At 32.4% G+C, this 23,054-nt stretch overlaps 6 protein-coding genes across 11 annotated transcripts in view; 4 read left to right on the top strand and 2 right to left on the bottom strand.

Moving 5' to 3' along the window:
• Positions 1-2,351: 2,351 nt before the first annotated feature.
• On the top strand, positions 2,352-7,054 carry AkhR (Adipokinetic hormone receptor). Of its 3 annotated transcripts, none has more exons than XM_018460499.1 (6): positions 2,352-2,786; positions 2,883-3,215; positions 4,891-5,098; positions 5,703-5,797; positions 5,893-6,188; positions 6,541-7,054. In XM_018460499.1, exons 2-6 carry the CDS (start codon positions 2,929-2,931, stop codon positions 6,906-6,908), a joined length of 1,254 nt encoding a protein of 417 aa, XP_018316001.1. In that variant the 5' UTR covers positions 2,352-2,786; positions 2,883-2,928; the 3' UTR covers positions 6,909-7,054. The 3 variants fall into 3 exon arrangements, with proteins under 3 accessions (XP_018316001.1, XP_018315999.1, XP_018315998.1); XM_018460497.1 differs by having other exon boundaries at positions 2,352-3,215; positions 6,541-6,681; positions 6,811-7,054; XM_018460496.1 differs by having other exon boundaries at positions 2,352-3,215.
• A 794-nt stretch (positions 7,055-7,848) lies between these two features.
• On the top strand, positions 7,849-14,737 carry sage (salivary gland-expressed bHLH). Of its 3 annotated transcripts, none has more exons than XM_018460503.1 (4): positions 7,849-8,256; positions 9,348-9,495; positions 9,985-10,212; positions 14,220-14,737. In XM_018460503.1, the coding sequence occupies exons 1-4, from the start codon at positions 8,083-8,085 to the stop codon at positions 14,642-14,644; spliced, it is 975 nt and encodes a 324-aa protein (XP_018316005.1). In that variant the 5' UTR covers positions 7,849-8,082; the 3' UTR covers positions 14,645-14,737. The 3 variants fall into 3 exon arrangements, with proteins under 3 accessions (XP_018316005.1, XP_018316004.1, XP_018316003.1); XM_018460502.1 differs by having other exon boundaries at positions 7,849-8,295; positions 9,985-10,182; XM_018460501.1 differs by having other exon boundaries at positions 7,849-8,295.
• LOC108730658 (uncharacterized) lies at positions 10,874-13,346 on the bottom strand. Its single transcript, XM_018460500.1, has 4 exons — positions 13,273-13,346; positions 12,715-12,963; positions 12,051-12,564; positions 10,874-11,356 (listed from the first exon to the last, which is right to left on the bottom strand). The coding sequence occupies exons 1-4, from the start codon at positions 13,298-13,300 to the stop codon at positions 11,134-11,136; spliced, it is 1,014 nt and encodes a 337-aa protein (XP_018316002.1). The 5' UTR covers positions 13,301-13,346; the 3' UTR covers positions 10,874-11,133.
• Positions 14,738-15,729: 992 nt separating the features above from the next.
• On the bottom strand, positions 15,730-18,009 carry LOC108730606 (RAB6A-GEF complex partner protein 2). Its single transcript, XM_018460393.1, has 6 exons — positions 17,656-18,009; positions 17,474-17,595; positions 17,287-17,394; positions 16,853-17,002; positions 16,657-16,769; positions 15,730-16,326 (listed from the first exon to the last, which is right to left on the bottom strand). The coding sequence occupies exons 1-6, from the start codon at positions 17,775-17,777 to the stop codon at positions 15,796-15,798; spliced, it is 1,146 nt and encodes a 381-aa protein (XP_018315895.1). The 5' UTR covers positions 17,778-18,009; the 3' UTR covers positions 15,730-15,795.
• A 997-nt stretch (positions 18,010-19,006) lies between these two features.
• Positions 19,007-21,231, top strand: EMC7 (ER membrane protein complex subunit 7). 2 transcript variants are annotated; one of them, XR_001936983.1, is made up of 4 exons: positions 19,007-19,330; positions 19,608-19,866; positions 20,462-20,629; positions 20,726-20,807. XR_001936983.1 is itself a non-coding variant. In XM_018460386.1 (4 exons), exons 1-4 carry the CDS (start codon positions 19,131-19,133, stop codon positions 20,852-20,854), a joined length of 663 nt encoding a protein of 220 aa, XP_018315888.1. In that variant the 3' UTR covers positions 20,855-21,231. The 2 variants fall into 2 exon arrangements, 1 of the variants encoding a protein (XP_018315888.1); XM_018460386.1 differs by having other exon boundaries at positions 19,131-19,330; positions 20,462-20,536; positions 20,726-21,231.
• Positions 21,232-21,677: 446 nt separating this feature from the next.
• The window catches only part of abo (de-etiolated protein 1 abo), an 18,870-nt gene continuing 17,493 nt past the window's right edge, over positions 21,678-23,054 (top strand). Inside the window, exon 1 of the mRNA XM_018460483.1 lies at positions 21,678-21,689. The gene's annotated coding sequence lies outside the window, so the exon portion shown is untranslated. The remainder of the gene's footprint in view (positions 21,690-23,054) is intronic.

Genomic DNA, 23,054 nt, shown 5'->3' with positions numbered 1-23,054 from the left:
TCAGTTCAGTTTTTCTGCATTTTTTTTCTTCGTCGATATTTAATACCTATTGTCTTGTAACGTTGGTGCCTTTTCCGTACAAAATGCACAAACTTATAAATAATCCACGATCACAGTGAAAAAGTCAATCAGAAATCCAATCATATTTCTTGCCGTGAATTAAAATGCATTAGCAAAATTATCGTTTCATGCACCGGAGAACGATCATTTTTTGCGGAGTATTTCAATAAAATCTTGGTAAGAGGTTAAGATAAATAGTTCGTCGTAAAAAGAAGTTTAATGAGATTTGACATTGTCGTAAATGATAACGGAAAGGATTTTCGCGACGACTATAGAAAGATGCGCCATGTGACATTAATAATTTCTGTCTATATAATAGTTTCTGACAATAATCAATACTGAGAATCGTTAGCAGCAAATTACTATGAACTGCAGGAATATTGGACGGCTTCATATTATTATAATTATCGTAAGAATATTTGTTCCAATGATAATATGAATAATTATAGACTTGACTTCCGTGCTTCGAAATAAATATCTTCGAGACGTACACACAGTAAAAAACATTTTGTATTTGTTAAAATTTTGTGTAGGATTTTTAACATATCTGAGTGTTAGTTTAATATATTTGTGACTGTGTTATAACATAATATGATTATGTTATTTGAATATTATGTATCATACTAAATTAATATTTTTACATATCAGTCTTTCTTAGTGTCAAAATGATACAATTTATGAATAAATAAACAAATATTATAATATAAAAATAATATATTTTAAAACGAAAATTTTAAGATAAGAGTAAATAAAATTCATGTTAATTTAACATATCATAAATGTTAATTTTACTGAAAAAATAAACTTCCATAATTTTCTTACAAATTATATCAGTGCTACATTTTTTGTGTTAATTTTTTTACATAATATTTGTGACATATTCATCTTGTGTTAATGTTAAATTAACGCAATCTGTGGATCGTTTGAGATATATGAAATTCGACACAAATTTTTCAATCGCGTAGAAATATTATAGATCGAAAATCTATTGTACAAATCGTATACTAGAATTCAAAAATAATATACTAGAAATAGATCGAATCTTTACGTATCTTTGCGAGAGAAATGACTGTTTTGAAAGAAAATATGTTGATTACGAATGTAAAAATATTTTTGTTCCGAATCTGTAGAATTATGAGGGCGAGTTTTTGGAATCTATTATAAATTTGGTAGAGAAAAAAAGGGCAATAAAATAACACGCAGGTGCAGTGAAGTTCGTCGATAAACCAGAATCGATTAGACTTCATCTAAAAGCTAAAAAATATTTTATTGAAACTTTTTGTTATTTATTAATCTTACATGCAAAAATCAATAAAGTGCAAATAATTAACTTTTCCAAAAAAATTGATTTGTTAACCAGTACGAAATCCATGATCTCTTTAATTGATTAAATTGTTTACCATGATTTTCTACAGATATTAATAGCTAATAAAGTTGATTGCCTATTTCATATTATAACCATATTTCTTTGATATTTTACTACTTAGTAGAGTTCCAATTAAAGATCACAGCCTTGTTGACGCAATCGGTATATTATGGAAGAAGATGGCATTACAATGCATCATTTTCATAATTGTTAAGCTCGTTTAGTATAACACTCTCACACTAACACGCAGGTTCTATGTAGATTATCGATACACAAAGTCAAAGATTTTCCATTCATTTACACAACAGAATAATTTTGCCTTAAATTATCGTCCTTTTGAAAATGAAATATCGACAACTCGCCGAAGTTTCGATATGTAACAATTTATGGTGCGATTGACATCAAAATAGTTGAGAATGTTAAGGCCCTTTTTTTAATACAAATAAGAGGAAGAATCCTATATTTGTTCGAAGCGGATTTCAGTGCTTAATAATATTCCTATACGTAAATTTTTTAATATATTTTTCAGTTCTACACTGTTAAATTCATAATGTCAAATTATACCCGCTATTTGAGTTATTTTTAATCATTCCTGTAGGTCATCACTGCTTCTATTCAATATGTTATTCATTTACAACAATTTAACTCAAGAAATTAGTTTAAATTTCTTTCTTTAATATTTAACAGTGTATTGCAACGATTCGGTTTATCGGAACTTCAAACGTAATCATAAACTGAAGCTGGAAGTATATTACAAATTATGTTTTCTTTAGTGACTCTCTCAGAATATTGAAAATCCAATAAGAGGGGGGAGGAAATTTATATACATTACATGATTTTTTAATTTATTCAGTGAGTCGTTGAAAAGAAAAAATCTCAATCATATATACGTGCAAAATTGCCATGATCATAATCTATGTGCAATACCCTCATCACGTGATATTGTTTTTCCTCGGATTCTTCCAATCGGACTCGATACTTCCACTGTACCTTGACCGATTCGTGGTGAGAGACGCGACGCAGGTCGAGCCGAGTGCAGTATCGACATTGTCTCTCGTATCAACGGTTCCATTTATATACTTTTGTAGAAATCGTGCTAATTACGTTGAAATCCTTCGCCAATTTCATATCCCATCCAACCGCGTTTCTGAAACATCCCCGCGTTGTGAAACTGTAATTCCAAATGTCAAACCGCGCTCGTCCGATGCCCGACATACGATATGTTCAGAAGAAGCATTCCGTATTGTCGTGTCGGAGAACAAGCATTGTCACGTTGGCGCTACCGGAAATCGGTATGAATATTCAATCGCCGCCCGAGTTTCGCATCGCACGCTCGTAACAGGCGCGGATCCGTATGTATGTACGTACATACAAACTCCGAAATCCTCTTTTCTTTTCCTCTTTCTCTCTTCTTTTTTTTTCTCCTTCGTCTGGGCAAAGATTATTTGAATGACAGAGCGGCGGGTCGAGAGGACCGCGTACGAGAGGAGTGTCCCGGAGATATGTCACACGATCTGAACTCCTCGTCGTCGTCGTTCTCGGAACGACCGTTGGACGATGATGCGAGAGACGAGCATCTCGCCAGGTGGGAAATCGCGGTGCTGACCAGCATATTCCTCATCACGATCATCGGTAACGTCCTGGTCCTGTTGGCTCTTTACGCTCGGCGACGTTATCAGCGACGAAAATTCACCAGGATGTACTTTTTCATCATGCACTTGAGCGTGGCTGATTTGTTGACGGGTCTGTTCGACGTTCTGCCGCAACTCGCCTGGGACATAACGTTCAGGTAAACTGCACAGTCATTCCAATTAACCTTATGACTCTTTTAATGAGTTTTTGTTAACCAATACGTAAATTTTCATTTTGCGCCGAAGGCAGCAATAACGGGAAATATGAGCGCATTTGTTTGTCTGTGACAACTATCATGGTTTTTTTTCACCATGACAATTACTGTTAATCATGATAGCCTAACGGTATCGTTTCTTTTATTCATCAGTTATTTTATTTAGACCCGCTTGCGAAGCTAAAACTCTCTCCCTCTCTGTCTCGGCTTTAAAAAGGGAGAAAGACAGTTTTAAGTCTCGCTAAAAGTCAAAGTAATGTTGGTACAATTAGGCCTTAGACTCATAAAAATACTAATCCTTCACTGCAGCTATGAAAGTTACATCTAACAATAAGTTCTAAAATGCTCTGTTTGAAGTACAGAATGCAAGTGAACCTTTGCCTTACAGCGATTGATAGAGGAACGTTCAAAGTTCTTTTACCTACAATTTAGAACTTCATAGTATCAATCAGATTGCACCAATCTGCAATCGTCTAAAATTTTCGCTTCGGGTCCAAATGACTCGTTGCTGTCGTTGTTGATGTAAACGAGGGTTAAATATTAGGGTAGTATAATATTTGACTCTCTATCTAAAATAATTATTATCCTATTACTCAAATGTAGATGTTTGAATTACATACGTGTATAATTTAAGTCTGGATATTTGAAAAGTTGCTTTGAGAAATTGGAGAAAAAACTAATCGCAGAATGTAACAGAATTTATCGAAATTATGTATAACTTTCATATACCTACTATAAATTTAATAGTTTTATAATTATACACGGTAAAAATATTACAAATATAATGTATACTATAAAACTAGGAACAAGAAAAATAATCTTAAAATTAAATACTTTTCAATTTTGATAATGGAATATTAATTGATTTACATACTCATACAATAGACAGGTTTTTTCGACTGTAACGATACTTTTCGCTGTGAAAAATATTTTTCAGAGCTAGCAAAAAAAATTGAAATAGATAAATAATGGACTAAATAAATAAATAAAAGAATAATAGAAAGATAAATTTAGTATTCATATAGTTTTAAATCGTATATAGAAAAATATGATATATACAGGTAATACCGTATATAATGATGGAAACGAATCAGAAATCTTTCTTGAGTTAAGTTTAATCACTGTCGCGATTGACAGCGAATAACCATCTTAAAGTTCTGAAATCAGGACAGACTTTAAGAAAAGCAGTATAAGCAGATACACCTTATATTTTCCCCAGCATAATCATGTATATTGACACTTTGATTGATGTTAAGAAATTAAATTTATCCATCAAGAGATATGATGTATGATAGGATTAATCCAGATTAGAGCTTCTAACGTTTTGCCTTCATAGCCCAAGAATATTATTTGCTATTTTAATCAATAATTTATCGTAAAAAAAGGGTTTATTTTTTTCACAAAAGTAAACTTGTTAAAATTTTAATATAATAATCTTGATAAATAAATAACAATCGATATGTATAATATGAGAATAAGTTAATTGATTTTTAAAATATAAATTTCCATGTATAATTCTAAAAAATGTTCTAAAAATCTAAACTCGGAGAAATCTGTTCTCATCAAGTATCACGATATGAACGATCCGATTAAACAAAGTTGATTGTACGGCGGTCAGATTTCAGGGTGGTGCAGTGCTCTGTAAACTGATCAAATTCGGACAGCCATTCGGCCTGTATCTCAGTTCCTATATCCTGACGGTGACCGCGATAGACAGATATCATGCCATTTGCCATCCCTTCAGTTACTGTAGTGTCACATCTCGAAGATCGAAAATGATGGTGTACGGAGCGTGGACACTCGCCGCTATGCTGTGCGTACCGCAGGTCTGTTGAAAATTTAATTTGCTGTCTCTCCGCTTCCCCGCGAGACGTATACTCTCACGATCCACCATGCCATCCGCGAAAGATGGACCAGCTTACTTGAGATATTAATTTTTATCCTATACAGACAGCGGGCACAAATCTAATAGCGCTGACACGCTAATTTGCACAGAAAAAAATGGTTTTATTAAAGTGTCTAAAAATTCAACTGGATACAGATCTGTAAATAATGTTGTTGGACTATCAAAATAATTATATAAGAAACTTAAGCACAACAAGTAATGTTGCAAAAAGTTTTAACATTCTAGCAACCAGTTTGAACAATTTACATAATTATTTTGATGTTCAACAAAATTATTTTCAGATTTATATCTATTTAAATTTTTAAATACTTTGACAAAATTGTTTTCCATATATCAACATACTAATTATTTGGGACTTGTCACTTATAAATGTCAATGCATTTATAAGTGACAAGCATATTTTGTACTTCGCAAATTTCTTGATATTTTTGGTAAACGTATCTTTAGAGCAACCATCGGACAATCGTAAACGTCGATGCGTTTCTTGTTGCAAATTACAAATCTCTTTCATTCAATAATTTTAGATTTTTATATTCTCATACATGGAAATATCGCCCGGCGTTTGGGAGTGTTGGGCCACCTTCTATCTGAAATATGGCGAGAGAGCCTATATTACTTGGTAATATCTATTCATATATTTTTTCATTATAACATATCTATTTTTATAACATTTAATAGATTTAAGCCATGTGAGATGTCTGGATTCAATTATAGGTACAGTGTTATGCAGTTCCTATTACCCTTCATAGTGCTCGTATATACTTACACGAGAATATGTATATCGATATGGAGAAGTAGTAAACTATCGGGACTCATTGATCTTAAAAGAAGCAACAAAGTCAGTTTCTGTCAGCGAAATCGAGATCCCCTTATTTCCAAAGCAATGATCAACACTGTAAAACAAATGATCGTTGTGGTTACTTTATACATCGTTACCAATATCCCATTTATCGGATGCGAATTATGGGCAACATGGGATCCTAAAGCTTCCAACTCGCCATTTTTTGCCGGTAAATATCCTGTCAAAGAGTAGTGACAAATAATAGTATATATATCATAATAATATAAATAAAAATAGTACTAATCACTTTCATTGTTACTGACATTTAGCAATTCAGAAATTTGAATTATTATTCTTTCAATCAAAGTATAATTGGTTAGAATTCATAACACTTATAATAAAATTAATTTATTATTATGTATGTCGTCTTAATTTATATTGTTATTATAGATACGTGTTAATATGCAAAAAAAGATAACGGGATCACCCATATTTTATGGATCTAATGTTTCTGTAATATTTCCCTAAGGTATTAAATTACTTATTAATTCTTATCTCATTGTATGCATCATAACTTGCAGGGGCTGCTTTCACTATTCTAAGTCTCCTAAATAGTCTCACGAGTTGCGTTAATCCTTGGATTTACTTTGCATTTAACAAGGAATTACGTGCGGCGTTGACACACTTTTTCTGCAGAAAGAAAGATTATTCGTTGACTTACGGTAATCATAATTTTTCACTTGTCTCTCCCCCCTCTCTCTCTCTCTCTCATGTGTGTATTTGTATTATACCGTCAAATATTTGGATCACAAGAAATATAAACGTTATATTTATATGCTATTTTCTTCCAGATATAGATGCACGTCAAAATGCGTCGGATGTACCCTCTTCAACATCGTCGTTTATTTCTAGAATCTCGCGACTTGCGAGTTCAAAGATATTCGGGTAAAGTGGAAATAAAACAAAGTTTGCATTTTGAGGAGGACTGTTTTGAATATAAAGAATACACCGAGAAAATATAGTTGATGCATATATACATTTCGTGGGCGTGTAAATGTGTTTGGTGTAACAATGTCGGAGCGTGCAACTTCTTTCCGCGAGAACTATTTATTTAATAAAAATTATTTATTAAGAATCTGTTAAAAATACCTGTGAAAGGACTCTTTTACAGAAATATTTTAAGATACAGCCAGCGATATAGTTTAAATATCCACTGTCACGCGAATTTCGATCACTTGAAAATGTAGAGACAACATTCGACTTCGCGTATCTGTTTTACGACTGACGAAAGCACGGCACAATTTCAAATTTCTTTTCCCCTCGTATTCGTAATTCTCGTCGCATCTCCGCCCACGGTGCGTCATCCTTTACGATCTGTTATACTTGCACAGTTCCACCTCATTAGTATTTCCATCGGTCGCGCGTCTATTATGTTCCGATGTTTGTACTCCCATTTTTATCCCGATCATCCCAGAGACTCTCATACGTATGCTAATATTATACACCAGGTATGGACATCTATCTAACAGCATTCTAGTTAGTTTCTTTTGCAGGTACAAATAACTTTTTTAAAAAATATTTTTTATTATGCAAGCGTCAAACACAGTTGAGAGCGAAATTTCTTCTCAACAGATTAAATTGTTGCTAACCGAGTTACAAACAATTAACATCAATTCTCCAATTCTGATCGGTGATTTAAACTGAACAAATTGTATACATAATATGCGATACATTAATTTCGTGTAAAAATCGTAGATAAACATTATTACAATAATTATAAAAATTAGCTTAATATATTGCAAAAAAATAATGGTCATTTGCTGTAATTATTTACAAATTTTTGTGAACGTTTTCTTGTTATTATTAATAATTTTTTAATTCTCCATTTTATATGCATAGTACTCAAGTACTCTATTAAGAATACTATACTCGTGATACTTTAGACAGGGCTCATATAATATTCGATACATTCCTCTCTCTTCTTGGTTGCGACAAACTGAGAACCTCTGGCACGGAACACCTGAATACTTAATAAACGGATAAAATTAACATTAATAACGACTGTCTGTGGCTGATCCACATCTTATCCGAGGACAAACGTGGCCGCTAGACCCACGTGATAAATGCCTTACGATACTTCGTCGAGAAGGGCGAACCGTCAGTTTTTCACATCGTTTCTCTTCGATACGTCGATGGGTGATATCAGGGTTAACGAAGACGTGCCGTTTGTGCTAGATCGGGTGTCCGCGATGGAACAAAATTCGGAGGAGTATTGCGCCGAGCCGGTGAAGAACGAGGTAGAAGCAATCGAAGTGATGCGACACTACCGCAAAAATGTAACGCCACAATATTGCTCGATAATTGAACCATTATCTTTTTTACTTATTTACTTCGTACATAAGTGTAGATCGATGTGAACTTTTGTAATATAAAAGATCCTTTTATATTACAAAATACACTCTGTGTATTTTGGATTCAGATTTCCCGAGAAATTTTTATGTATTTTACATTTTGAGAAACGCGCCTTTTCTCGCAAAATAAAATAATAATACACATTACCGTTCAAAAGTTTTACTACACTTTCGATTTATGAATATTTTGTAAAATATGAATATAGTTTGCATGCATTATGTTTAATTTATTATTACATATTTTCACTAAAATTAGAAAAAAGAACTTATTTTTTCTCAGACTTTTTACTTCTTCAAACTTAATCTCCTTAAGTTTTGATAGAAACTAAATTCTCTCTTGGCATTTTGTCGATAGTCTTCAAGTTTCTTAATTAAAGACTTGTGTTTAAGTCTGGCGCTTAATTTCTGCGAGAATACATTGTTTCCATTTTCTTATTGTTAGTTATTATGATAACCAAATATTTATTGGTGTTTAGTACAAAATTTGAAAAATTGATATTTCCTTCAATCAATAATATAATGCATAATATTTGTCTATTTAAGAAATTTATTTATAATTTCAGTTTATAATTATTTTTCAGCAATTCACAATTCTACTGAATATTTCGTGACCGAAAATAAGAGAGTATATCGTATTATAATTGCATATTTTACAAATGAAAAATGGAATTATGTTGCAAAAACATAAAATGTACTAAAACTATTGATTGGTAGTGTATTCTTTGAGTCTCATATCTTTTATGTTCATTTTTTAATTTTTTCATTATCTTTTAATTTTTCAATTTAATGTACTACCAGGACGATTTAGAACAATTTGAAACTTGTTTTACAATATTTTATCCCTGACAAATATTTTAGCGTCGCATTTATTTCCGTATCGCGATCATTTCTTACGATGAGAAGTCAACGCGTTAAGAAATCACGTTCAAATATCAACATTGAAAAATAGTTAAAAAAAAGGCAAATTTATATTCTAGTCTGAAAACGAAAGTAACGACGAAGATTATACTCATTCGCCGGTGTTACTAGATCTAGACGAAAATTTGAAACAGCAAAAAGCAGCGAATCGGGAAGCAAACTCGCCAAATTGTATAGTGCATCAACAGGATCAAGGATTGGCACCAGGTATGCAAAGGAGGTATTTTGAACTTGTATATTTAGAATACAAAAAAAGCTATACTCATTCTTATTACATACCAATTAAATCTACACGGAAAGAATGATTTTGCTGGATACATCAAATCTGAAAATAATTTTGTTAGACCATTAAAATAATTATATTGGAAAATGATGATTAAAAACGATGAACAATCCTCCAAAAACTTTGATATTCTAGCAACAAGTTTAAGTTTCCAACAAATTTGTTTTAATAGTTCAACAAAATTATTTTCAGATTTGTATTATTAGCAAAAATTTTTAATCTTTCAGCAAAATTATTCTTTCTATATATATATATATATATATAGTTCTTCATTTATTAAGTCGGCGTAATTGCTCGATTTTTTATATATATTTACGATTTATATATTTACGGTTTTCGTAAATATGCATAATTAATGGTGAATGTAAAATTGTGTGTGCGTATTATTAACCGCGCGTACATTATTTTTATAGACGAAACAACACGGCCGCAGGCTATAAGAAATAGGTGGCAAGAAACGAGCTACGAGACACGCGACCAACAGAATCCTGAGGGAGTGCTCGTGATTAGAGTACCGGAACCGGAAATAATCGGCAGCCATCCGCATCTCGAGATACTCCATGAGGCCAACATTAAACCGATGCAACGGGAGCCATTGCAAACTGAGAAAGGTGCGGCAATGTCAAATTGCGCGTTACCTGGTGAGATCACATCCACGATTGAACTAATCTACATGCCTTATAGAAATGAGCGATAGCAAAGATCAATGATTTTCAGATATTTTTATCATGCTAAAGCTTAAGAACTTTTTGCCACAGACCACCCCTTACCGATACCAATTTGATGGACTTTATTATTGTTTTAGAAGTATGAAATATGCAAAATTCTGACTATTATGTACAGAGGATGAACAAAATAATGGATACCTGGGAAATATATTACTTGTTTTAATAATAAGAGATTGGTTTATCATTTGCCCTTATTCTAGAGATTCAATCCTTGGAATACAATGCTTAAACTGGAATGTTGTATTATTCTTCTAGCAAAACGTCTTTCAATTATTTATATAAGTGATATTGGAGAAGGAAATTTGCATCTCACTTTATTTTACAAAATTATTCTCTGTTCTCCAAGTAATCCGAGAATATATAATCATCCAGTTTATTTTTGCGTAAATGATTACCTGGGGGTACATCCCAATTAAAAGTTACTATTATTGACTATGTATTGTATATTATTGAATGTTCTTATACAATTTATTAGTATTTCAGATCATTAGGTATATAAATTTACTGAATATTTAAAAAAAATAAAGAAAAATAATAGATATAGGTTCTCAATCAGTACAAACAAAACTGATTGTAAACTTTATTTTTTCGCCATTGTAGTATAATAAATCAGCTGATTATTCCCAGATTAAAGACAAATGAGCCAATCTCTTGTTAATAAAACAAATAATGTATTTCTCAGATGTTCACATTATTTTGTCTACATCCTATTATACGCCATGCTAAAATAAAACGTGAACGTGTGAAAACGCGTTTATGACAAAAAATCAAGCCGAACGAGCGATCTGAAATTAAATTTTTTCTCGAAGTACCAGTTTCCTTAAAGCAGGAGAATTAACAGAGAGGGCTGCTTAATTGTCGGACTTTCGCAGTTAGTCGCAGTTCTCTCCTGGCAGCTTTCGGCAAATGTACACGCAGCTCTCGCTCCAACAGCATAACCCGTAGATTTTTGTCACGTGTCCGCTGTATCTGTCGCACGAGAATCGAGGGATGATGCTGCCGCTTCTCGCGCGACTTATTTTCCGTCACGGCGCTCCCGTACCGACTCGTCTCGTCCCTGTGGAGGAAGCGCGAGTACGAGACATGGCGCATGAATATCAATTCGACCGGAACGTATGCACGTATTTCGTAAAAAGGACGAGCTATTTTCGCGTCACGGCTGCATTCAATTTTAGGTGCTAGCACATTTTTATACCGATGCGCCGCGTAACGCGTTTAAAATTATTTGTAAACGTGCGTGTCACGTAGCGTCGGACAAACTGCGTACGTAAAATCGCGAACTCAATTTCTGACTACTCGGCCGGAATTCTACGAAACTCACGCGTATAAATCAGTCGTAAAATTCACAACTCTCGCATTTTTGTAATCAATTCTAACGCTTGCAAATTGAACGAAAATCTCAAATGCATATCACCTCATTTTTACATTAATTTCCATTAATGGATTCTGTGCAACGTTAAGTGTTTCAAATTATAAATTTCCTTTGATCCCTTTCCTTTCATTTTTCTCCACCTATCAATCTCTCTTCCTCAATGTTTAATTAATTTAATTTCAATTAATCAATCATTTTCAATGCTATTAACTTAAAATTTAGAACTGTATTAAAAATGGCAAAATTTAGCTTTTGTTAGATATTCATTTCAAATTCTGAAGTATTAGAATCTTTAAACAATAGAGTTTCAAAGAAGTTTCAAATTTTTATGTTTTAGGATTTTTAAACAATAAGTATACTCGCAAACTATATTATATACCTATATACGTGATTCGCAATGTAGCCAATGTAGCCATTGTTGACTCGCTTCAAGCGTATACCTCCATCGACGTCTCTTCCGCATCCGTTATGGCCTTCGCCATCCCTTGAGACGCGCTTGACACGCTTGCAAGGCTGCTTGTCGGTAGGCAAGACATAACCCGTTGCTCCCTTGGCGCCTATTCCGCCGCGTTTTCCCAGTATCTTGGCGAAAAACTGTAGAATTGTCTGGCCACCATTCTTCCACCAACTATTGCACTTCTCCTCCTCCGTGAGCTCGACAATGCGATCGCCGCAATTGACGCTCTTGCAGTTGCGCTCCACCTGGTTTCGCAATTCTTGCGAATTCCATATGATTTCCCGACGATCATCTTCGACTTGCGGAAATTCTGCGAATTTCTCGGAATCGTTCGGAACCATCGATAGACTATCTTCGTGCCACGTTAAAAACGATGGATTGTTGGAAACCTCGATAGCTTCGGTCTCTATACAAATGTCCTGATGTCCTTCCTTATCTTCGAATATGGACGTTTTAAATATCTTATTATAACTGTGTCTCCATGTCAATTAACATTAATTTATTTTGTGCAACAATTAATTTATCGAACGTATCATATATCAATTTATTAATATACGCAATGTCAATTTATGAATTTACTTCTTACTTTGATCAATGCCTTCGAAGCTGTTGCACGTCACGAGCGCTATTTCGACAGAACTCCGGTTCGATTCCAAAGTCTTACCGCGACGTCGAAACGTCGTTTCCAGTCCAACATTCGGACTCGTGATCGAATCTTGGATTACATAAGAATAATTCGCGTCTACGATGCGCGGCATTACACGTATTACCGTCATCTTCTTACGCGTGTGCGGCAAAGGCAATCGAAAATACTGCATATCGTTCAGTCGCATTCCTTGCAACATGTATAAAAGTTATTTTTTCCAAAAACTATTTCATGATTATTTTATTATATACACATATGTATATATGTATATATATAAAAATGTCATAAATTATAAATATAAACAAACAAGAATGAAATATAAATATAAATAAACGAAATTAATAGTGTGATATACATATACTACGAAGAAGTTATAAGTTCGTACGTTACGGATATATTTAGAAGATTCTTTTTATTTTCCTTTGTTCCTTTTATTTAATGTATATTAAATTATATATTAAAATGAATATAATTTTACATATTATTTTCAACTCTAACCTTTACGACTTGCTTTAATGTTCGTCATTCTTGAATATTTTTCGATTCCGTCCTAAAAGTTTTTTTATTTAAAAGAGACAATTGATAGAATTTTTTATCAATTTTATTTCACAATCTGTTTCTTGTTTTGACATTTTTACAAGGTAAATATCTAAAATTTATATTCATTTTTATTAGTCATATTGGCTCTTTTTTGTTTTCCTACAACAGAAATGTCTCTCATAAATGACTACTCATACACTGAGAAAAAGATGTCTAAAAATATATTTGTGAGAAATACATTTATTTCACTGAAATAAATATTTATTTATAAATACGGGCGAAATAAAATTTTATTCCTAGCAAATAAGTCATCTATTTTATTTTTTTGCAATTAATGAGATATATGTATTTCACAAAAATGAAATATATTTCACAGAAATAAGATATATTTCACAGAAATGTATATTTCGTCATCACAATCAAATTTCGTAAGTAACATTTGCTTCACAATACTTTGACGTTTTTCTCTCAGTGTACAGTCTTATATAAAATATTAAAATATCAGCAGGTGGCTTTATTAATTCAACATAAAAAACAGAAAAAAATTACTTTAAAGGAAAAAGATTACACTTTTAGATACCGTAATCAAAATTATAAAAAATAATTTGTTATTTGTTATTTGCAATAAATATATAAATATGGCTAAAGTTATCAAATCTCTTCGGAATCATCCGTTTTAAATCTGAAGTTTTCACAATTTATTAGCATCCCTTTGTGAAAGCTAAAATGCTTTTCTAAAAACTTTAATTTTAGATCGTCTAGTCTCGATAAAACATCTGAACCAATTCGTTCAATCATTCGCGACAATACACCGACGACAACGACGACGACGACGACGACGACGACGAGCGTGCGCGTATGCGAGCAAGAACAGTCATTAACTTCGACGTAATTAACGATTTCAGACTACAAGAAGTCGGCGTGCGATCGTGAACGGACCCGAATGCGCGACATGAACCGTGCATTTGAGCTGTTACGGTCGAAGCTGCCGATATGCAAGCCGCCCGGCAAGAAGCTCTCCAAAATCGAGTCGCTGCGCCACGCCATCACATACATCAGGCACCTGCAGAGTCTGTTGGAGCCACAGTACAGCTATGTACCTGGTGTACCCGACCATGCCGGCGGCTATTACGCGGCCCCATCGGGTCCACCGACGTCTTTCGAAGTGCAACATCCGGCCGCGGCCCGATGGGAATCCCTAGCTTATTACCGGTACGATTATCACGCGCCCTTCGCCACCCCCTCGCCGCCGACCTTGGTATCGCCTCTGCAACCGAGACTACCAGTTGAGCAAAACGACCGACAGTTTTCTTACGAAGCGCGTCACTAGCTCGTCGATGCAAAAACAAATCCCGGAAAAAATTCATGAGTTTTTAAAAAAAAAAGAATTTCGTAATATTATCAATAATTTCTAATGCTTCCTTGCGAGACATTAATTCTTTTAGAAGAAACACACATTCTTAGTTATAACATAAAATCTTTGTCTTCAAAGGAATTACATATTGTTATTCTAAATTTGGCAATTTTTTGCTTTTCATTTAGATTCATTGATTTTAAAAATATTTAAATATAAAAAATTATATAAGTTTCAATTTTTAAAGCAAATATGCATTAGTAATAATCAAGAGATTAAAAATCGTAATATTGCAAAATAAATTAATTTATCGACTTTTTTAAATTTATTAAGTTTTTGCAAGGATTATTATTGTTAACTGCAATTTCTTAATGAAGTAACAACGTTCAAGTTTTTGAAAGAAAAATAGGAGACATAAGATTGCAGGAAAAAGTGCAGTGTTAAAAAAACGAATATTCTCATGACTTATACAAAAGAAGGATTTATATGAGTGTGCGTTATTTAGAGAGATTAAAGTAGTCTGTTTATTCTTCTTTATCACTGTGTAATATATCATTTCTGCGAAGTCATTAGTCTCCGGAAAAACCATTACTGTGAGTAGGAGCTGATAAAGTCATAGATGCTATTATAAAATTTATCATAGATATAAAAGTGCTCAAATTATTCTAACGTTTTTCTTTGTTGTGTAACCTTTTTTATTTATGTACATAAATATATGAATATATATATATATCTTTCTCATATATAATAAATTATCATACAGAATGTAAATTGTCTTCTAAGATATACTATGGAATAACAATAATCGCATACTTACTAAAGCATATGAAAATCACAAAATGCAGAATTTATTACTATATCCTTATATTATTTTCGTAATCTGTTGATTGCATTAAAGTAGCGATAATTCACTTTTTTTATATAAACAATAAATTACATGCTAAATAATTCAGCAACTAATATAACATCAACATAATTATTTCATACTCAACAATGTAACTGTTATGGAATACATGTGTTATATTATAATATATTTACATTGTTGAAATTATAACATTGTGTTATATTAACATTAATGTTAATTGATGTTTATTGGTTATATACGTGTATATGCTATGTTATGGTACCTATATGACGGTGTTGTATTTCGTTTGTTGTGGCATGTTTGGCGGGGTAGTGGTCGGATGAATGTGCAACGGAAGATCCCAAATCATCGTTTCAACATCCAGAGTCGATGGTCCGTGCCAACTTATGGTATTCTCATTGGGCATGTCCATTAGTTTTGGCGTTGTGACGAACTCGAAATGCAATCGCCACTTGAGTGTCACTAAATCGGTAGTAAAGTCTGGCGTAACGTGCAAAGGTATCGGTAGCACCAGGTGTGAATACTTGAGACCGAGACACATCTCGTGATGCTTGTTGTAGCTGATCAATGTTGGCGTTGCGGTCTTCCCCCGTTTGTACTCCTCCGACACGTGTTCTTCCGACTGTAGAGATACGGATACTTGAACGCAGGATACAGTTGCATTCGAAAAATCGAAGGTTCCAACAATGTCCTCGCCGAGTTTATAGGAATTCTTAAAGAGGCAGAATCGCACTACGCGTCCGCGACCGTTTGTCACGTTGTAAAAGTTTGGACTGCGTCTGGCTGTTAAATTCTGAAACGTAATTAAATTTTACCGATAACTACAATGTATAGGTCTTGATGACTACGAGACATTTTTCTAATTTTTAAATAGTATAATAATTTGGAGTAATTTTATGTTTCACAATTTTATTTTTGACAGTTTTATTCTATTCATGTAGACTAACTATTATCTACATTTATGCTATAATCAAACGATAAAATTTTTTGTATGGAGTTAAAAATTTTAAACCTTTTAAAACTAATAACAAAAAACTTTAGTGGATCCCAAGGCGACCTATGTTTCTTGTTCACAAAAAATATGTGTTCCTGTTATGGATTAAGTAGAAGGATAATGTATAACCTGCAATGTTTGTAGAGCAATATCTAGTGGAGTTTCCCTATGTTGTGTTTCCATAAACGGATTGTTCGGACTCAGATCCACGCTATCGTTGCATGCTGTTATCTCTGGTAATTCTATGAAATAATACATGAATTATACTTTATATCATAATAATATTATCATATAATCATATTTTCCAATACTTTAAATTATTTACCGCTTAAAGAAAGTACTCTGAATGGTACTCGTAACAGTTTTATAACTGTATTTACTCTTTGTGTTCCAATTGTAATCTTATAAGAATATTTTACAGCTTGTCCTCTGTATGAAGGTGGAGCGTCACTTGGTATTGTTTCACGATAAATATCTGTTCATAAGAGTTTAGCAAATTTGAAGAATACAAAAAACATGAAAAGAATTATTAAATAAGAATAAAACATAATTACAAATACAAGAATTTATCCAATAAGAAAAAGAAATCTATTTTCGATCAAAGCTGATTTTGGTGTTTAATGATATTCATATATAGATTTACAAATACATTTTTTAGTTCTAGAAAAATGAAAATAAAATTATTTCTTTTATGTGATTTATTCTTATCCGACTAATTTTGACTTACAAGAATTTAATTAGAACACTAATGAAACTTACAAGTCTTACTTTCTCCAGGTGACAGTCTTAAATCACAACATAAGATTTTTGGTTTTGTATTCAGTACTACATGTCCATTGTCCTGTTGCCATGGTGCAAAGGTAGTATCTACAAAGTCGTAATAAATGTAATATATAACAAGTGGAAAAAAAGCTGAAAAGATTAAGATATTTTTTTTAATTCATACTTGCATTAATTGCTACTGAGCGAGCTGCAGTATTTATTTTCTCTGAAAGTACTATTTTGCTGTTCGTTGTACACTGGCAATGAACTTGTGCACTCGCCCATGCAAGACTCTCGAATAGATCACTGGAAAAGCAATTAATGTTATGAATAATAGTTCATTACTAACAGCTGTCATTTTCTTACCTGTGACTTTGTGATATTTGATGATTTGGGTTCGGAGGATTAGTAAACGTCACCAAACATTCTACGATCTCTCCGGAAAAATATACGGGGCCTCGAACAAGTTTTGCCGTGATTTCTATCATATTGGCAATTTTTCAAATTGAAACACTATAGACACTTTTTAATCATAACATAATAATTTTGTCATCAGGATTCAATGTCATCATCAAAATTCTTGTTGTAATCCACCACATTCATTTAATAATTCAAATATATACATATTTAGATTAAATCGAAATATGCGTAATGTGTCACATACTTATCTGTCAGTTTACTCCGAATTTTCATTCCTATTTAATTTCTAAATTCATGGATAAAATGTTTATAGATATTTCATAAATATCAACCATGTTTATTGAATATTGATTAGGGAAATTTCTTCGTGAGAAAAATTCCCCAGCAAGCGGCTGCGCCAATGGTTGTGTTCCAGAAAAAGCATTTGTTATATTAATTTAGATCCATCAAAGAACTAAGGACAAGAACCAATTATATTAAAGAATCTTACAACAGTGCAAAGCTGCTTTTTCTTTTTAATGCTGTTCTGTTTAATGCTGTTTAACCAGAGAGAAACTTGAAAGGAGCTATCCTTTTCCATCGAAATCGCCCGTACACTACCGCCAGTACATCCATTTTTGAAATATGCTAACTACGTAGCTACATCCATTTTTTCGACTGTCGATAAAATCATAGAGAACGACAAAACAAGAACGTTTTTTTTAATAATACGTATCTCGTCGGTAATTTACAAAATGGTTTGATAAAAACAAAATTTACATAACCCTACATAATATACATAACTTTACGGCCCAAACACGGTATTAGAGAAATAATAAACAGCAATAAATAAGTAAGGAATATGATATCAAAAATTATCGATAATAGACAAGTTATTCTACATTACGAATTATAACAAATAAACATATTAATCATAGATTAATTTTTGCTCAGGGAGCGCTCAGCGAACGATTTTCTCTGCTGAACGCAGCCATATGATCCCTTTTACACCGAGCACTTGATACGCGTATTAACTAGTAACTTTCTATTAAATTATTTTAATTTCAGCAATATATTTAAAGAATGATGTACTAAATTGGTAGAATATGCATCAAAATGATTAATTAAATACACATATCATGTATATATTTACACGTTTCGTCGAAATTAAGATAATTCAATAGAAAGTTACTAATTAGTATCCGTATCACGTGCACGATGTAAACTAGGCAATTCTGTACATACACAACTGATGGTATCTACTTTTCTAACAAAATACACAGGTGTCAGATGCATCGCCGTTTTTGATATTCTTGATCGCCTGCGCAGTGCTCATCGACAGCTTGCCGCTTGGCGGATCAGCGGATTGTAGCGGATTGAAAGTGTATGGTGTGAATACATAATTGAATTTGAGAGGTTAATGATCGCCCGCTCATATTATCATGAAGGAAATACTGTGTTTACTCGTCATCCTTATAAATTCATGTGAACGATACGTAATAGCGGAACACGAGGAAGACACATCCACAGATCTGTTTGTGATCGAGGGGAAAGTATTCCCTTGGGACAACGCTGCTTCCACTGGGTGGCAGCTCATGACGCATGTGATGGCAAATGGAGGTGAACACTACGGTTTTCTGAGGTATGTAGCAAACTACAAGTAAAATCTTGTTTTCACGATGCTAAAATCGTTCCGAGATCTTGGACATAAAAAGAATTGACCAATCGCACTGGTCAAACGATCGAATTGTTCAATGCTTAATTCGTTAATATTAAATTAATATTGCCAATATTTCTTTAATTAATGTTATTAATGTTGTTCTTTCTCTGTTTAAGATTTTAGAGTGATTTCTAACATCGTGGACAAGCCTCAGTGAATTTACACGTGACGTGTCATATTAAATGATGTTTTATTTCAGGGAAGATGGTACATTTATAATCTCAAATGTCCCATCTGGTTCTTACATGGTTGAAGTGGTGAACCCGAATTATGTTTACGAACCAGTCAGAGTAGAGATCAATTCGAAAGGGAAATTCCGAGCTCGAAAGGTCAATTTGATACAGACGTCGCAAGTGATCCAAGTACCTTATCCATTGAAAATGAGACCTTTAGCACCATTTCGATATTTCCAAATTAGAGAGCAGTGGCGATTAACAGACTTCCTGTTCAATCCCATGGTAATGGAGCTTTCGATGACATATAGACAATGCATACACTTTAATCGTAAATTTATGTAGTAAGATCTGTTCTTTTTAGTTTTAGAACTTGTATAGATCATCTTTTTCTCTTTTTCTCAAATGTGAAAAGAAAAAGGAAAGGTGAACCATGCAAGAAGCTTTACTAAAAATAACAGGTCTATGGACTAAATACTTCCTTTGGAGATGTCAAGACAACATTAGTAAGAAAGGACAATAATTGTGATTAATAAGGCTCTGTGTACAATGAAAGAAATATTAGAAATAGAAATAAATATTAATTAGAGAAAAAATTACTAATAAAGATTAAATGTAATGTACATTTAATTTTGTATGTAACAATAGATACAAAAGAACATGAGACTACATTTTCATTTTTTTTATTTTTCTAATATGTATTTCTAATCTCTCCTAATATTTCTTTCATTATGCGCAGAGTCCGATATATGTATACATACCTCTGTTCTTCAGTGTTGTCTTCAGCTACCATATATAAATATGCAGTCTATTATATAAGTCTATGGCTTTAATTTAACTTCCTTAACTAAAATCATAATATTTTTCCTCCTGCATTCAGGTTCTAATGATGGTTCTGCCACTTATACTGATAATGATTCTGCCAAAAATTATGAATGATCCTGAAACTAGGAAGGTAAGAAGACCTAAAGACCGGCCAAAAATTGAGTGACCCTAAAGACTAGGAGAGTTTTTTCTAATGCTAAAAATAAATGAAAGATAATTAATTGTAAGATAATTCGTCTATACAAATTATTATACTATTTACCACATAATCTATATATTCTAGTCCTTGACAAAGTCATAAACTAAATGCATTTTGTAGGAAATGGAGCAATTAAATAATCTCACTATCTATAATATGCCAGAAATGTCTGAAGTAATAACGTCTTTTCTTTCTGGAGGAGAAAAACAAAAATCAAAGGCTGTAAAAGCTGCTAAGAAAAGACAATAATGTATCGGTTTAGTTTACTATCTGTAGATGGTTATATGTGTACATGTTTATTCTAGTCGTTAAAATATATTAAAATATTGACGACGAAAAGCAAGAAACGTTCCGATTCCTTCCATCGAGTGTTGCGTAAAATTGCGATTGTTAATATATTAAGCCTTTAAACTGTAACTGTTTAAAAGTGCTTAATGTATTCCTGCAATTTCATAAAATTGTAAAAATAATTCGCATTTTTTACATGTGAGGGCATTGAAAATATAGAGAGAAATAAAATCAGCACCAGCAACTTTTTAACTCGTTACTCGTTTTGTTTTATGTGGTTATTTTATATACATATGCTACGCGCAATTTCATAAAATAGTATAGAGAAAACTTTATATGGATATATATGTAAAAGAAAAATTTGACCTAATATAATGTAACACACAATATTTACAATATAATGTAACACACAATATTTACAAATATTATACTTTGCGTCACAAAAATGTTATTTTGTTACACTTTCTTGTGTCTGTCTTTCTCTGTGATGTTTAGATTAATCCTGTCTTATGTAAGATGTTATCCAGGCACAAGATACAATTTTCTAAATTATGAAAAGATATGTATCCATAATACAACAAATAAACAATTATGTATAAATTATTGAAATGGAAACAAATTATTATCCTTTAAACTTCTTCAAATTTTCCAATCAACCTCAATATAAAACTAAAATGTATAGAATGAGAATTCGAAATCGAATCAAGTACTTCAATTTTTAATAATAGTGTCGATATCGTTATATTGTTGCGCAGATATGACAAAAAAAAAGTTACGACAATGCAACAATATCGAAGTGTTGTTAAGAGTTACAGAATCAAGATACACAGAACGTCGATTACAAATCAACTGCTTTTACATGAATCATCCTAATAACAATACATAATTCTGCAATATCCTATTATCTTGCGAATAATTATTAATTAACGTTAATAATAATTTTGTATTCATTCTACAAAAAAAAATCTAGAATTATACAAGAAAGCAGAAGAGATCTAAGATATTTTCAATTATATGTATTGAAAAATTATAACAAACGATGATAGCCACTAATAAAATTGTTGATAAAAAAATCTTGAATCCTCCAATCAAAAATCGTATATTGTTTCAGAGGTGCAAAAGAGTTTACAAGTTATCGCCGTGTCATGATTCATTGTTAATGCAACGTTTCGTGAATCTTGCCGTTCACTTCATCAAGTCGAAGAGCGCAGTGATATATTCTAAGAAACTTCTTATTCTACAATTTCTAAAAAAATATCTTAATTTTTTCAGATTTTAAGATAAAGACAAACAGATTTTAAGATAAGATATCAGAAATTATAGAACAAGAAATCTTACAATATTTTAGAATTCATATATATAAAAAATTTCTAGAAAAAATGTAGACTTTCTTGACACCTCTGAAAAATACTTCAATTTCTATAAAAAGTTTGAGAAATTTTCAAAAAGATTATAAAATTATTCAGAAATTCTTAAAAATTCTAAAATTTACATACAAATGCTAAAAAATTATGAAAAATTCTTACTATTAACACTTTTCATTGATCGTCTCCAATTTTGCTCATTATAGTTTTTTAACTTTGAATAATTTATTCAGCATATAATTACTTTTCTGTGATTCTACATTCCAAATACTAAATAAAAAACACTACATGAATCAAATTTACGGCTCAATGAAAAGTCTTAATGGTTAGAAAAACTTTCACCAGAGTAGAAGGGAAATAAAAACATTCTCGGAACACATGAAGTCATATCGCATGACAAAATTCGGGTTATCCAAAAAAAGATATCCAAGCACATCTGTAGCTCGTACCAGAAATGAAACGCGCGATTAAGAAGTTCATACAATAAGAAAACACGACTTTCACAAAGGTATTTTCGTTCAAATGAATTACCTTGATTCTTAAACTTGTCGCTGAAATATTTTTCGATATCGTGAGATAAACTTTGCAGTAATTTGAGATAAGAGTTTATCACACAAAACTCGAGAGAAAGACAGAAAGTTATGTTATTCGGGCTTGATTAACGTCAGGAAGCGAAACCGCACCGTGGGAATTGACCAAAATGAAAAAAGGAATGTGAGTAAAGATGAGCAATCACAGGCGTGATTCAGCGGTCGACGATGCACGGAGTAAGCTGCTGGGACGAGTACGAGCGGCTG

Source organism: Mycetomoellerius zeteki, unplaced genomic scaffold, assembly GCF_001594055.1.
Source record: "Mycetomoellerius zeteki isolate Tzet28-1 unplaced genomic scaffold, Tzet1.0 scaffold94, whole genome shotgun sequence".
NCBI lineage: Eukaryota > Metazoa > Arthropoda > Insecta > Hymenoptera > Formicidae > Mycetomoellerius > Mycetomoellerius zeteki.
The sequence above is the reverse complement of the archived record's forward strand: the minus strand, read 5'-3'. Positions and strand labels throughout refer to the sequence as shown.

Coding starts and splice junctions, on each gene's coding strand:
- AkhR (XM_018460496.1), top strand. CDS start 2,785: ATGTACGTACATACAAACTCCGAAATCCTCTTTTCTTTTCCTCTTTCT. Junction 3,216..4,890: donor GCCTGGGACATAACGTTCAG/GTAAACTGCACA, acceptor TACGGCGGTCAG/ATTTCAGGGTGGTGCAGTGC. Junction 5,099..5,702: donor CTATGCTGTGCGTACCGCAG/GTCTGTTGAAAA, acceptor CAATAATTTTAG/ATTTTTATATTCTCATACAT.
- LOC108730658 (XM_018460500.1), bottom strand. CDS start 13,300: ATGACGAACATTAAAGCAAGTCGTAAAG. Junction 12,964..13,272: donor CATTAAAGCAAGTCGTAAAG/GTTAGAGTTGAA, acceptor ACATGTTGCAAG/GAATGCGACTGAACGATATG. Junction 12,565..12,714: donor CTTCGAAGGCATTGATCAAA/GTAAGAAGTAAA, acceptor CCATATTCGAAG/ATAAGGAAGGACATCAGGAC.
- LOC108730606 (XM_018460393.1), bottom strand. CDS start 17,777: ATGATAGAAATCACGGCAAAACTTGTTCGAGGCCCCGTATATTTTTCC. Junction 17,395..17,473: donor CTCAGTAGCAATTAATGCAA/GTATGAATTAAA, acceptor ACGACTTTGTAG/ATACTACCTTTGCACCATGG. Junction 16,770..16,852: donor CAGAGTACTTTCTTTAAGCG/GTAAATAATTTA, acceptor ATTATTTCATAG/AATTACCAGAGATAACAGCA.
- EMC7 (XM_018460386.1), top strand. CDS start 19,131: ATGAAGGAAATACTGTGTTTACTCGTCATCCTTATAAATTCATGTGAA. Junction 19,331..19,607: donor GAACACTACGGTTTTCTGAG/GTATGTAGCAAA, acceptor GTTTTATTTCAG/GGAAGATGGTACATTTATAA. Junction 20,537..20,725: donor ATGATCCTGAAACTAGGAAG/GTAAGAAGACCT, acceptor TGCATTTTGTAG/GAAATGGAGCAATTAAATAA.
- sage (XM_018460501.1), top strand. CDS start 8,083: ATGCCTTACGATACTTCGTCGAGAAGGGCGAACCGTCAGTTTTTCACA. Junction 9,496..9,984: donor GGATCAAGGATTGGCACCAG/GTATGCAAAGGA, acceptor TTATTTTTATAG/ACGAAACAACACGGCCGCAG. Junction 10,213..14,219: donor GTCAAATTGCGCGTTACCTG/GTGAGATCACAT, acceptor TAACGATTTCAG/ACTACAAGAAGTCGGCGTGC.